Here is a 16455-nt window from a genome sequence, read left to right on the forward strand (position 1 = left end):
TATGAACGATGAGCGGAAACGGAGCGGAGCGGATAGCGCAAGTGAACGCTTGGTAAGCGCACAGGAACGCACGGTGACCCCACGGGAAAATTGGAAAATAAAACATTTCGAAGGACATCTCACTGCTGTAATGCGCCAGGATTGGGTGAAAATATTGAAGCATTGAAACAAGTAAAAAAGTCAGGCAGAATAATTTACACAGACTGTTACAGTAAAGCATCAAAATTCGAGACTACATATATCTCTTTTAAATTCAATTACCGTTATTCTGTTATATCTATATATATTTTTTTAATAATTTGTTATTACATTAGCAGAATTCAATGTTATACACTTCGCATCATCAGCATTACTTCATGCAGTTTCAAATTGCAGAAAAAAGAACTTTTGATGCACCGACATATTTAAATGTACTGCCGTTATATTGCCCTTCAGCACTGGTCCCTGTAATTAAACTTTATTGTAAAAAAGCTTTTAATGGTATTCTCATTAATAAATTTATTTTCATAAACTATCTATAATGTCTACAAGATAATTTTATTTGTTTTTTGTTTTATCTTATTAGATTCAAGTCATTCGATATTTTATCATTTCATGACGTCACTTAACAAAAATGACGTCTGTTCTACATTTTTTCATCAAAACAATGCCATATTGAAAACTCCGTTTATAAAAAAAATATGATAGATATCGAAACAAAAAAAAAAACAGTAATGAAAGGCTAAAATTCTACCCTATATTTCACCAAATTATGGTGATTTTTATGATAGGGCAATTTTTAATGCTTTGTGGCTCTCGCTCTTTCATAAACAAGAACTAGAACTACAGGTTTGCATCTTCTGAGGTGAAAGTACTTTATAAAAACTCAATTTCAAACATAAGTTGACTCATATTTACAGCTATCACAATTTATCAGTTTTTTCTCTCATGTATTTCACACTATCGATGTTTCTTATCACGTCAGCTGCCTTTTCCGCTATCATGATTGTAGCAGCGTTTGCATTTCCAGATATTATGTTTCGCATGACAGATGCATCAACAACACGTAGGTTCTTAGTTCCTCTCAATCTGAAAAAGTGTCAACTTTAGAAATACAGTACCGATCAGACCCAATCTAACAGCAGAGTAAACCCTTACTAAACCCTGGATTTACTTTTTGGGTGTACCTGGGCTTTACTCTGGGTTTACGTTTTGAAAATTTGGGTCCACTCAGGGTTTACTTTGGGTTTACCCTTGGTATTTTGAAATTGCTGTTGAGGTCAACTGTATGCACTGAAGTGTGAAACAGGCTAGTATTTTAATTTTACTTATAATTACTTACCTGTAATTCCTACCCCTCGTATATTCCGAATACACAGTTAGCATCTGCTCTCAGGGGTTTACTTCTGGCCGGGTTTACTCTCTGTGTCCACTCTAGGTTTACTTTGGGTCCACTCCAGTAAACCCGAAGTAAACTCAGAGTAAACCCAGGGTTTAGTTGGGGTTTACTTTCTGTTAGGTTGAGTTTGATCGGTACTGTGCATTGACTTATATTGGTTATATGCGTATGCAAAATTAAACTTCTTCTATTATTCATCGTAAAAGATTGATGCAATATCTCGTATATGTAATCTAAACCAGGCTACAGTACACCTTAAATGATTTTCCTCAGCTCAACAAGTTATTCTAATGATATTACTTTGATAATAGTTTGATTTCTTGATTAATAAAAACTTTTATTGATTTTTTTGTTGTGGCTTTAAATACACCCTTTTAATAGTGAACAGCTTCTAAACTTCTATAAAACTTATATTTGGTATTTGACTGTTTAGCTTAAGTACTTTTACAAGGGACTAAAGTAAAATTATGCTATATTAGTAAACTAGTAAAATAACAGATTAAGTTACATCGTTTAAGACAGGTGAACTTGATTTGTTTCCTATGATTTCTGATTTCTAAGATTATGAATAACCCCAAGTAAAATACCTGAGTTCTGGATCTACTACAGCTGTCGGGTCATCTTTAGACCCCATTCTACATGTAGATGTAGGATGATACAGTGTATAAGTGTAGTGTCTGATTCTACAGATCCAGTAATCGTCGGAGTTAGGTTTGTGACTTTCGCATTGCGGGGCATACAACTCCAGCGGATCCTGGGAAGAGGCACCAATCTTTTTAAAAGATACCGTGTCGCCCAACTTCAATACCTCTCGTATCCCTTTAAGCAAAATACAGTTCGAAAGATTTTTCTGATTTTGAAATAAACTTCATATATAATGCCAATTTAAAAAAAATAAACACATGCATCGCAAACACAATAAAAAAAATCAAAAATTAAAGTATTTACCGTTCATTAACGTTTTTATGTCATCTGGATGGTCAAGGTAGTTTGGGTCAATGATCGGTGGATCAAAGGGGTCAGCACTTTTAAGACTTATCGTACCTCTACTCTTTGGATGAAGTAGAATCGAAAATATAGTAAAAGTCTCAATGTTTCTGTCTGTATTATGCTGATACTCCTTTTTCTTGCCCTCTTTCATCTAGTGAAAGAAAAATTGGCACCATAATATTTAGAAAATATTAAAATTATATATTGTTGATTTTAAAGACCTAGATGGTTAATATTGATATGTATGTGAGAGTTCCCATCGACTTTTGAGATATCAGCAGGCTTGGGGTAATGCTAAATATAATAGCAATGCATTGCAATTTTTCACATGTTTTCAAAGTAATGCTAGTAATGTGTAATGCCACAAAGTTAGCATTTTGAGTAATAGTAAATTAAATATAATTCATTACTTACCAAAATATAGTGTAATGCTGGCATTACAAGGCATTACTATGCTTATTTATGCATGATCATGTTTTAAATTGTAACGAATTAAATAACTGAAAATGTATTTGATTTAAATTAATCTAAAAAAGCGAAAGAAAGATGTTGTGATAAAAATATTTTACTTGTATGACTTAAATAAAAATTTTAAAAACCTACTTTTAAATTGTCAATATTTTTAGCTTTAACAACATAATTGATAAGATCTATGAGTGTTGTGATAAAGAGTTTAAGATCATTTGAAAATTTTACCCCATTTCGTCGTTGTACATTCAATAAAATTTTAACTGTGAAGAATGTGCACTTGAGCAACGACAATGATCTCGGGATAATCTGAGAATCAAACCAGCCATTGTTTTAAGAGGTGCTTAGCACCCCGATCTTCTCTCTTTGGTGTGTTTCAATAGAATAGAGAGCAGACATGCACCTTTAAAAGCAAAAATAAATACACTGTTTAAACATAATATCTGGAAGCTTGAAAATCACTTCCAAAATTATAACTCTCTCTCTCTCTCTCTCTCTCTCTCTCTCTCTCTGTGTTGTATATTTAGAACATTATTTGGACTGATAGAAAACATAAAATTCATGAACATGTGTTTTTTCGTTTATTGCCTGAACTCGTTATATATCCTGTTAAGATATAAGATAAATAGTATCTTTCAGTTACAGCTTACTGCTGCTGTAAAGACTTATGTAAAGAGCTCTGGTATTTTCAAACTAAACAGGATGCAGTAATAAGATAAAACATTTGAAACTTTGAACATCATAAAGTGCAACATCATTCGTGTACAAGTCATTAAATTTGAACCTGATAGTGAACATGACCTGTAGATATATTAAGTGTGTTTTATATTTGAAATAATTAAATTTACTTTTATTAAACTTATTGTCGACGTTTGACAAAGTAATGATACTGGCAATACATTTCTTTACTCATGTTATTGTAATGAAATTTATTACTTCTAGAAAATGAAGTAATAATAATGGTAGTTTAACGCCCATATTCATGAAGTAAACGGTAATGTTATACATTATTTTACAATATAATTCGCCCCAAGCCTGAATATCTGATATATAAGCTAACGATTTGTGTTTTGAATTGACTTAAGCCCCTTTTACAATTGGCGCACGAGCAGAAGCGACCAAATATTCGTGCAACCAAAAAAATTAGATAGGGTTCGCAAACTGTTGCCAAAATAATCGCATATGAAAAAAAGTACTCGTACGAAACTCGCACAATATAAGCAAGCGTTGTGCGATGTAAACGCATTATATCTTGCGATATATCTTGCGTCTATATGCGACTGATGTACAATGAAAGCGAGTGTTGTAAGATAATCGATAGGATCGCGCGAGAGACGAAGTGATCGGACGATTGAACGTGCGCCAATGCGATTGGACGGACGGCGCTCGTCCGATCATGCGTTCCATTGTACTAATGCTCGTACGAGTCAGAGCGGGTATATATATATATATATATGCGGCCCGTACTCGACAGATTTTATTAGACATTGTTGAATGCGAGGGAAGATGCCGCCGAAGAAAATGACAAAAACAGCATTCTCTCTCTATCTCCGTCATCAATTTGTGATATTGGCCAAATAACATGCGCCTTTCAATCCATGGCTTGACCCACCAACGTCTTCTTTGTCTTACATACCTTTGTCGACGACGAATAAGTAACGCTAGCACGGCCATATGTCTTTTGCTGGAGTTCTTGGAGTTGTGCTCGGATATTTAGCAAACCTAGCAAACGGCGGGGAGGTATCGGTGCAGCAGGATCCATGGTCAATAAAGGTCTAAAACAAATATGACTTATAAATCGTGCAATGATAGTAAAACGTTGCAAGATTACATGAGACACGTTGAGCAACAGTCTCACGGTCGCAAAACAGACGCAAAAACACCAGTGATTTATCTCACGATATTTATAAATCGTGCATCACTCTTGCGAGTACACAAAACGTTTTAAAACGTTCGTACTAATGTCCGTGCGTTGCACTGCGAAAATTTGGATCGCGTTTGGTCGCGTCTGAATAGTGTGCATGTCCACTATTCAGAGGAGACTTGATGCGACCAGTAAAACGTATGCAACGAATGCGACAGCTCGTGCAACGTAAGCGAGGGCTCGTGCAACGCATGCGAGAGCTCGTGCGAAGCTCAAAAATTTCGATCGCAAAGTAGTGTAAAGTGGTCGTGCGCCAATTGTGAAAGGGGCTTTACATATGTGATTGCATAATAGCATTTGGCTTCCACATACTTTTTTATCAATATTATAAGTATTTAAAAATACATCTGCATCTTCAGGATGAAACGAAAAGGTGAGAAAATGAAGTTGGATTTCTGGAGGAATGCTTCTGTTGCTCCCGAGAAAAGCGGTTCCTTCAGCATGCGTTTTACTCAATGAACCTAATTAATACGACCAGAAAATATTATTATCTATTAATCAGTTACTTTGTTTTCAAGTGTCATCGTTGATAAATATATCTGTAATAATAAGACTATCGGAAACTATTGATAATGAATTACCCGTTCCGAATAACAAATATTTCAGGATATTCATAGGCGATGCAACTTTGGCCTGGGTGGCAACACGGGACGTATTATCATGAAATTCTAATAACGTCATCACATGATCCTGCAAATTCTTCCCTACTGGAAGATCAACAACAACTGGAATCTAATTAAAAATACATTTTACAGACTTACGTCACGTAAATTTAAATTGACGTTATGTATTTGTCGTTTTTTTCGATGTTGTTATATTTTGGTCATTAGTTCATTATATTATATTATTATTATATTATATTACCGGAAGATCAACAACAACTGGAATCTAATTAAAAATACATTTTACAGACTTACGTCACGTAAATTTGTTGTACAAATCACATATGCACAAAATTGACGTTATGTATTTGTCGTTTTTTTCGATGTTGTTATATTTTGGTCATTAGTTTATTATATAACTTTTTTGAACTAATTTCAATGGTTCTATTGTATAATACCCCCAATGATTTGAGGTGTTTTTTGGTCCAATTCCTGAAAGCATTAGTATTTTGGGGAGTTAACAGCTCCGGCGGAAACGATAACTTCTTTGTTAGCCATTATCTCATGCTTTATGTTGTTGCGAACAAACAATACACCTGTGGCTCTCTTGTCTTTTATAATAATCTGTACAGGTAGAATAAAATCAAAGATTAATATTTCAAAAATTGTGGTATGATTGTATCGTATTATGTACATCAAGTTGTCTCATTTAATTAAAAGTTTTAATTTCTATCACTGTGTCTGTAACAATTCTTATACTTACATGTATAACAGACTGACGGTTTTTTAAGAAGAAAAATTCTTATTTTAGTTTATACATGTAGTTTGATATGAGTCGTTATTAAACATAACTTCTGAAGTAAACTAGATAATTTATACAGTTAATACAGTTTTTTTTTTACCTTGGTGACATATGAATTTAGAGAGACATGTAGGTTGTTACGTCCCATAACAGGTCTAAGGTATGCCTTGGCGGTACTACTTCGCTCACCATTCTGAGCTGTTTCCTGTGACGGAGAATAACCTAAACACAATTAAAAGAAGTGGTCAGAGTTGAAAGATGCGTTTAGAAAACGAAAAAGGAAAAACTTTAATTTTAAGATACAGTTCAATACCTGACAAAATGCAAATACCTAAAATGTACAAATAATATTTTTCAGTTTTAACAAAACGTAACCCTTCTTTTACTTTTTTAACATATTGCATACTATTACTCAAATTCTGCCCAAAAATAATTGAATCATTATTTACCCCGTATTCACTTCTTTAAAGTAGATTTCGTACAAGGTCAATTACTTTGAAATGTAATAAATTACTTTCAAATACATCAATAATTTTGTCAATTACTTGCAATTACAATTACATTGTTTTTTAAAATGTAATTAATTACTTTCAATTACTTTGACAAATGTAATTAGATACATTTCAATTACTTTTAATATCTTAAGAATATATACATGTAGAAACAGCACTGAGACACACACAACTTTTTTATGGTAATGTCTTTAAAGGTTTGCGTTCATTTTAATCATCATTTAAAGATTTTGCTTTAAAATAATATATAAACATTACAATGGGTACAAAACTCAGTGTCATCTGGTTCATGGTTGGTTCTGAACAAGAATTTTCATACTAAACTTTTAGTCCATACTACATTTGTTCTTGGGTATGAGAGGGCTTCAGGCCTGAACAAATTAGACCTTTTCTAGAGCGTCATGTTGTATAAACACATCAAACATAATGAGACACTAAATCAGTGTATAGATACAAGCCCATTTAAAACAGGTATGCAACCTAAACATAATTATTAAAGGACTATGTGCGGTTTTAAGCATTTTTTGCCCCCAAAATTAAAGTTTTATAAAGAGCTTTAAAACAAAGGTGAAAAATAGTTAAAATCATATTAAAAATAAGGGTGTAAAAGGTTATAACCACAGTGACGTCATAATGTAGAAATGACGTCATGAAGGTTGCCTTATTTAGATAAATTGATGTTTAATAGCAAAAAATGGGTGTTTTCCGATGGTTTTACGAATGGGAAACATCGAGCGCAGGCTTACTCAAGTACAATTTTGTAGTATAATGTGTAAAACTATCTGAAGAAAAACATATGTTAAAATCGCACTTGAGCAGACCTGTGCTCTATACTTCCAGGTGCAAAATATAAAGCAAAAATGAGAATATTTTCATTTGTTTGCAAATTTGCGGGAAAAGGTCATTTAGAAGACGTCATAAATAAACAGCAAATGAGCAATGTTGACTAAAATCAAAATAAAAGTGATAGGCATCCTCTGTACAATGGTTTTTGAAGATTTGATTTTAATACTTTTTAAAAATTGGTTGAAATCGGGGGCAGATATTTCACCATACCGCACATAGTCCTTTCTGTATGTCATATTCCTGTTAAACTTATATATCTGTACATGCATATTATTCTTTACATTTATTTGTACTGATAAAATGTACTGCTTGAAGCTAAAAGTTAATGAAGACCTGAACTGAATATGATACCTTTTTAAATTTTTAACTTGAAAAAAGTAATTGAAATGTAATTGAAAAGTTATTGAAAATACATGATATTTTTTGTAATGTATTTAAAAACATTCAATTACTTGTAATTGAAGGGAGACTCAATTACAAATTACTTCCAAATACTTTGAAAAATGTAATTAATTACACTCAATTACAAATACTTCTGTCAATTACCCCATCCCTGATTTTGTAATTTCAATTGAACTTTCGAGGTAGAAAACGTCAGATTTTTTTTCTTGTTTGCGAAAAGATAGAAAGTGTGCGAGTTGGCATATTTTACAAATCTATTTTTAAATTTAAAAATATTGAAAAATAGTAATGGATATTTCTTTGCATGAGTATATCGTCTTTCTTATGTTATTTGTGCAATTTGGATGTTTGTGGGCTTTATGGACTTATATTGGTAATATTAAACAGGGTGACCAACAGACTAAAACACATAATAGTCCGTCCTGACTTGAAGTCTTGGCAAAACTCATAGTTTGTATGCATTTACCGTCGGAGCACTAACCTATCTGTGATCTTCCGTTGCAGTCTATGGTAGGGTAGCCGAGCTCTTCCATTGCCCGTGCGTAAATCTCTTTGTTGAGAGGCGTAGCAGTTCCATCACTGACAGACAAATATCCATCTCTACCATGATAGTCTAACGTAAATAGGTCAAACGTATTTTATCCATAATTTGCTCATATTGGTTAGTTTAGTGGGATAAAATCTATGAAATATAATTTTATCGAATCAAATTGTTCATACATTCAGCGGAGGAAATTAAAAAAAAGCTATACATGTAAACAAAATAAATACCTGAATTTTGGAGTTCCGGTATTTTTATATTTTCTGATTTTACGAAATAATGAAGAACATCTTTGTAACTCCAACCAACACATCCCTCGGTGGACCAACCGTCATAGTCATGACGACTGCCGCGTACATACTGCAGGTAATTTAGACTACTAGAACCTCCAAGAACTCGTCCTCGTGGCCAAGCAGAACTCTGTTGCAAAACAAATCATTAGGCGTTGACATGTCAATAATTTTATCTTTATGTGACGTTATATCTTTCAGAAATATATATTTTTTCTTATACATGTAACGTTTAAATCATTCCCTAAAGTTATTATTTTTAAAGTGCGGTTAATGTGGGACCAAGTCAGCGCACTCTGAATTTTTTTTCAAAGTGCAATGCAACTCAGTACACATTTACAAAAAGTAATTCACTGTCAATTAGTATTAAATATACATGCTTTATTGATACTGGGTGTTATTGACATTCCTCTCAATCAGTGCAGTTGTATTACTAAGAACTTCAAGCTTCGACTATTTTAAGGTCATAGTGAAAATTGAAGACAGAAACTACCCAAGAAATAGTAAGAATGTTGCACAAACTAAAGTGACTATCAAAACTGATAGTCACTTTAGTATGTGCCTTTTCCCGCCATTTTCGCATTTTTATCATTAAACGGCTTGCTTTAAGCAGTTTTCTTTCAGAAAGCATTGAACACATGCTTGAACAAACAAAATATTTTCATTGAAAATGTATCTATCCAAGACTAATAAGTGACAAAAGAAAGCTGTGCTCTATATTTCCAATTTGAAAAACGATAAGAAATTTTTTTGGCTGATTTTGATTGAATTATAAAAATAGCGTCACTTCTGACATCATATACTGCCAGTGAGTGTAAATAAATCAAATAAATAGGTGAAAGATTATCTTATATCAACTCTTCCTAAAATAACGTAACAATTTAATGTATCTGTAACACTTTCAAAAATGACAAATTATGGGGGCCAAATTTGACTCATATCATATATAGTCCTTTTATAACAAAGACAGTACGTTTTTAATGAAGGTCCATAAAGTCTATTGGGACAGGCACATTTTTGAAAATGAAAAAGTCAATACTAAGAATATCAATAAATGCTTTGGTGGAAAGATTTATTTGATCATTAGGATTAGAAAAAAAATACTGAAAATTTTTATACCGGGTAGATGTTTTGAATTGATCTTTATAAATTGAAACAAAAGGGAAGGGGGGAGGAGCTCTTGGAAATTTTTCTAAATTTTCTAATTTTAAAAAAAGTTATTAAGGAAAATGGAAATCGGTTATTATATTCAAACTCCATGGATATAATATTTAATAAATACATAAAACACAAGTCAAATAATAATATTTTAAAAGAAATAATTGATTTCTTTATTTATGGCGCATGCGTCGAACTCCGTTTTGGAAGTATTTTTACTCTTCAGAAATCTCTTCCTTTTACTCCGTTTTTGGAGTCCGCCCAGACTTTCTATGGGATACCAATAAGTCCCAAGGGGATGCATTTTTATGATTTTGGTATCCTTGGGATTCCTTGAGGTTCGTTTGAGTATCTTTGGCGTTTCTTGGGGGTTTGTTTGGGTATCTTTTGGGTCTTTTTGGGTTTCATGGGGTACTTAGGATGTCTCAGAGATACGAATGTGTCCCCAATATGTTTTAAATTTGTATTATTCGGGTATCATTGGGGTTCCATGGGGTTCCTTGGTGTTAGAAAACGCCCACGAAAAATAAACCTTCCCCGGTAGACACGAGTTTTTACCCCTATCACATGACTCTCTAGACTAATCAGATGACACGTTAAATAGAATAATTATAATTAAGTATAATAAAATGACATGTTTTCATATTAAAGCAATTGCTTAGTACTATTTCCTTGTAAAATATTTCAGCATTACCATTCTTAAGGGTAGTATCTCTATGTGCCAAATCTTCATTAACGGGCAGCTCCCTTCTAAGTAAGAAACCTATTGTATACATGTTTGTCATGGTGCTAATCCAATTCGTATCTATTCTACTATATTAAAATTATAGGCTCGAATTTTTACGGATAAATCGGGAGAGTACTCTCTTTTGTTTTATATATTTTAAACATCATTGGTACTTGAAGATTACCAATCTGATTTTATTTTTTCTCAATCAAGCTTCGCTATTTAATAATCAACAAAACTTCCTCAAAAAATTCAGGAAATCATCTGGATTTTTTTTATTTTACAATCTTGCGCATGCACATCACACGCACGCTAAAGCACAGTATGCTATGTATGTTCAACTTCATTAATTTTCTCCAAAATCTTTTAGGAGGGATTCGATCTGCAATTTTCTGCTAGGCCTACATTAGGATTACGGCAGAGACATTTATATGTGTTATACATGTTATATATATCTCTGATTACGGGCATATGGGAGGCATTTCAACCGTAGTGAAAGCCTGTCCCGAGACACAGTTAGATTATTCTAACAAGGCAGAGTGAAATTAAATTTATAGCATTATTGAAGGCTTAAAGCTTTGTTATGTAAATGTCATCAATACTATGTATTGATCTATCTATTTCGTAAATGTCCGATATAACATGCAATGTCAACCCGTGCACGCACTGGTCAAAGCCTAGTATATACCTAGAAAAAATGAATGCCCGATATTGATAAACGTATTTGGTTTTAAATGCAAAAAACATTTTGTTGGACTTTTTTTTCATACCACAATCTTTTATTTACATATATATCAATCGTTAAAGAGAACTTAACATAAAACTATGAGTTTATTCTGGATTGAAATCTAGTTTCCGCATTACGGTAAGTTATGTATAAAAAAGCGGATCCTCATTTCCGTCTTTCATGTATATAAACAATTTCAAATGACATGCAATATCGATCTAGTCTACCAAGAAATAGAAACATTTGTCTTTATGTCCTTTTACTAACCAAAGGCCGAGATTCGGTGTACAGAGTAGAGGAGGTGAGTATTTCGAGAGTTCTTGGACAATTTTTGGACAGGATTGAATAAATGAATTTTACCTCTTGCGTTTCTGCAATCTCGTTCAACAAGTCTATCACATTTCAGATTTGCCTGCAATAAACAGCCAGCATAGATATATAGATGTAAGAGTTATAACTATTTAATTTTTACGATTACTTTTATCTTTGCTTTACCTTTAAAAACTGATATAACCTCACCAACATTGAACATTTCAGGAACATGTGCATGTCTAAGTATCGAATTAAACAAAATACATAATTCATCAACAGTTTTATTGCCACAAAAATAATATGTTCGTTCGTGAGAAAATCTGGAACAGATGCTTTCCCTTGGATAGTGATTTAATATGATGTTGAATTTCCTCATGTGATAGCAAAATTTTTGAATTAAATGTTGGATTGAAATTATTGTCAATAGCGTATACAAGCTGGTCAATTTGCTGTTTAAATACCATGTCGAATTTAGTCAGGTCTTGAATTTCCTCTGCTAGACTTAAGTAATAACGAGCGAAGCGAGCTCTAAGAACCAGTGTGCGCGGGGAAAAGAACGAGCTTTAGAAACCTACAGTTCATCAAACAAAATTTTTTGTCTACGTCCCATAATGCTCTCTAATGTTTTCACCCGTGGTGCTATGCCAAAAATGGCCGACTTTTAACTCGTAATTTACGGTGACTTAAAATTTGAAGACACGTTATGAGTACCGCATATGCTTTGGCGAGACTCAAAAGATTTGTCACATGCTTCCATACCTCCGTATATTGAGTCGAGAAACGTAAACAAAGACGAACAAAGTCATGGATGATGTCACAGTGCACTCGCGCTATATTTCCCGCGATAAATTTAGAGGTGGATCAAACATCTGTAATGAGTGTACTGACTATTTCAGTATGTACACTGCGATACCTGCCTCATTGACATATGATTTGTTTTTATTTTTTTTTAATATAGAGATTTTATGTATATATATTAGCAAGAGCCATACTTTACTGTCATATCGATCCATTTTTAAGCTAATTGTGCATGCATGTACAGTAGGCATGCAGGTAAGTATATGAGTAGGGAGGAAATAAACAATAGGACATTTTGAACTAAATAAAAAGGAATAAAATGAAAAAATGAAATAAACAGTTAAAAAAATTATGTAGATATTGCATATAGTCAGACCATCAAATTTAAAAGTGGGAAATTACACACCAACAAACAGGAACTCTCTCTCTCTCTCTCTCTCTCTCTCTCTCTCTCTCTCTCTCGGGGGTTGCGCTGTATGTATCATAACCATTAAAATTAGTACCTTTGGCATACTTATTGTAGAGCAATTGTAGGAGTTACAGATTTATTAATTATGAAATTAATAAATCTATAAATAAAAGTAATTAATTTATTTGATAATTAAATTAATATAATTATGTTTTAATTATTGTACAAATAAACTTAAAACTTAATACTAAAGTATATAATAAAATCTTTAATAAACTTAAAATTCTGGTCATGGTCAATTGAATAGAACAGGCAGCTATCTTGACCATGGTATAAATTGCCTTAGGGTTGTAATTAAGGTTCTGGCCAAATATATAATGTATCTAGGTATTCAATTGGTTTTTAGTTTTGTCTTCTTTGATTTTATTGGTTGTTGATATTTCCCTCCAAATTCTTGGAGCTGGTTTGTGATATTTCTTTGTCACATCAAAGAGAGTGGAGGTGTTTTCGTAATCTGAAAGCTGACTTTTGAAACGTAACAAACTCTACCTCTTGGTAAGTTAACATTACTAATTCTAATAATTTGATTAATAGTTATACATTTCATTAACAGTAAATTCTATAATTTTGCCAAATTAAAACAATAGCTCATGCACAGTAAGAGTGAATGATTTTGTGAGATATCAACTTTTTAATAGATAAGAATAACATGAATATGTTCACTGTTTTTATCCCTTTATATTGTGAACATAAGTACAAGTTTATTAATGTAAACTTTACAATAATTTGTAGTTGCCATACCAGATAGTACACTGTACATACCATAGAGTTGTAATACTGTACAAGAGCGCATTCCCATAGAATGGTATGTTTAACTGTGTTTTATGATTTAGAATAATATAGTGATGTCTTTATCTGTTTATAGACATTACAGATGAATATCATTGTAAACCTATTTTTAGATACATGAATTAATACATACCGTAATTCATAGATGTGTAATGGATTAATGTAAAGAGTTGTTCCCCTTTAGCGCAACTTGCTCCTATTGTAATATTTTTATGCCGTATATTTATCTTGTTGTTATTCATTGTAGGGCTATTCATTTGTTTACCATCTATCTTAATAAATATTGGAGATGCCCAGAACCCGAACAGGCGTTGTTTGATTTCTTCAACATTCAACAAATATACCCCCTGTTACACAATACTCTCTCAAAAATTCTTTGACGTTCGTTGATACCTAAATAAAACTGATGCAAGGTACGTGTGTGTAATTCTTGCTGCGCTCGCCAGAAAGGTAGCACCGTAAAACATATTAGTCTTTCCACAATTTACACATGTCAGGTATGTTTGCGGACTTGCATTAATAAGATTATGAACTAGGAAGTTTGGATAAGGATCATTTCATGTTTTTCCATGCCGTTTTGTAGAACGTCCTCAGGCCAATTTCTATTGCCTTGTCGATAAAAAAAAAAACCCATCTCAAAAATCCATAAAACGAAATACAAATTTAAAGCAGAGCAACGAAGGACCTCCAAAAAGATAGAGGTAGGATTATATTAGGAGGAGTGAGCATTCTCTGCTGACCGGTTACATCCGCCGTGTGCTCTTTGTCGTAATCGGGAAAAAACGGAAAAGTCCATAGACAATTAGGTGATTAAATATGGTCTAACAATTAGTATTCAAAAAAAGGCCGGTCAGCATGCGGCCCATTGGAAGATTGTATTTGCTGACAATGTCGTTGTATCGACCATAAATCTTATGAAAAGATGACTTCAAACGAGACCATTGATAGTCCTGTTTTATCAACTTGTTTGTCAGTAGCTTGCCATGCCTTAGAAACTGTTCATACGAAGAGCATGCCCTTGCGTATCGAATTAACTGAGAGACAAAAACACCATATGCAGGTAATGAAGGTATATTGCTACATAAGTAAGGAAAGCTGTCTATAGAAAAATTGAAGTCATCGCGTTTATCATAATTTTTTTTGTTACCATCAATGTCCATTTCCAGTAAAATTTCCAAATATGAAACAGACGATCAGACTCTGTGGTATCTTTTATTTCAAGTTCACTGGAATATATAGAGTTGACATAAGTATGGAAATAACAATTGTCTATTGATAATACGTCGTCGGTATACGCGAATGTTGAGTTGAAGGCCAGTTATTGATTTTTTTTACGTACAAGTTTTTAAATAAATTCTGATTCACAAGAATACAAAAATAGGTCTGCTAACATTGGGACACAATTGGTACCCATGTGATTTTCGGAACATTCCATTTGGGTATAATTCTCGATAGATCAAATGAAGTTTGTGTAAAATCTTGTTTGTTTATTATGTCTGTATTAAAATCTTAAAATATGATGACAGTTCCGGTTTTGCATAGTCGTCATAGAGATCAAAAGGATCTAGGAGCACATCCTTGTAAGCTTCAAAAGACAGGTTGGTCGAAGGAAGTAGGCAACCAATGATTAATACATGACTTTGTCGGATTGTCATTTTGATTGCAAGAATACGTATACGTAGAAAATTCAATCTGATTCTCCTCTTGAAGTATTATTTGTGGTAACACCATGTTTTGCAAATGTTGTAACTTGATTATCAAAAGAGGTCTCTAGAATTGACAGACAATTTTTAGACAGTCAGTGCTCTGATATAAATACGATATCGCTAAACGTGACTACTTGTTTGCTACCTGAGATAATCGAGATATCTTTCCGTAAGTAGAATGTTTTTGTTTATTTAACACTGCATAGATGACACATGTAAGGATTTATACTAATATATTCATTCTTTGTAAAAAAAAAATTAAATACGAAAATAAATATATTTTGAAGTACTTCCAGTGACGACCGGAAGTTACGACGAACAAAACAAAATAGTTTAAAAACATCTACAGCTATACAGTACCGATCAGACCCAACCTAACACCAGAGTAAACCCCAACTATTCCCTGGGTTTACTTTTGGGGTTTACCTTGGGTTTACTCTGGGTTTACCTTTCGAAAATATGGGCCCACTCAGGGTTTACTTTAGATTTGCTCGGGGTTTACTTTGGGTTTACTTGGAAAATTGGTCAACTGTACGCACTGCAGTGTGAAACAGACCTGTAATTAATCTTACAATTCTACTGCATGTAATTCTCGCCCCTTGTGTATTCCGAGTACACAGTTAGCGTCTGTTTTCAGGGGTATACTTCTGATCGGGGTTTACTCTCTGTGTCCCCTCTGGGTTTACTTTGGGTTTGGGTTTTGGGTTTACAAAGTCTGGATGCTTAAGTCTTTACCGTTTCTGAGATCCCGAGGTGACAAGCTTTTCGTCGCGGAACAGGAAACAAACGACCGGAAACGAATTTTAAAAAAAGAAAAAAAAACGCCTCAAGTCATTGTCTATAATTCCCGAAAATTTCAAGAAAATCTACCCAGCAATCTTTGAGAACTCTTGTGGACAAAAAAGGGAAAAAATAAATAAGAAGAAAGAAAAAAAGAAAGGAAGAACAAAAACATTACAATAACTACAATGTCTTCCGTTGGAAACAGAAGACCTTAAAAAGGTAAACAAGAAA

General features: G+C 33.2%; 1 protein-coding gene and 1 long non-coding RNA gene across 2 annotated transcripts; one reads left to right on the top strand and one right to left on the bottom strand.

Moving 5' to 3' along the window:
• Window positions 1–901: 901 nt before the first annotated feature.
• Window positions 902–10698, bottom strand: LOC109621107 (glucose dehydrogenase [FAD, quinone]). Its single transcript, XM_066087268.1, is given in 10 exon segments — window positions 902–1068; window positions 1966–2197; window positions 2327–2519; window positions 4473–4611; window positions 5821–5872; window positions 5875–5986; window positions 6265–6386; window positions 8406–8537; window positions 8696–8885; window positions 10579–10698. Coding segments are annotated over 10 exon segments (1458 nt in total). The 3' UTR covers window position 902.
• Window positions 10699–13492: 2794 nt separating this feature from the next.
• LOC136276299 (uncharacterized) lies at window positions 13493–14078 on the top strand. The gene is made up of 2 exons (XR_010714785.1): window positions 13493–13751; window positions 13983–14078. It is a non-coding gene; the product is annotated as an uncharacterized lncRNA (long non-coding RNA).
• The last annotated feature ends 2377 nt before the right edge of the window (window positions 14079–16455 follow it).

The sequence above is a fragment of the Magallana gigas genome, chromosome 6 (genome assembly GCF_963853765.1).
Source record: "Magallana gigas chromosome 6, xbMagGiga1.1, whole genome shotgun sequence".
Taxonomy (NCBI): Eukaryota; Metazoa; Mollusca; class Bivalvia; order Ostreida; family Ostreidae; genus Magallana; species Magallana gigas.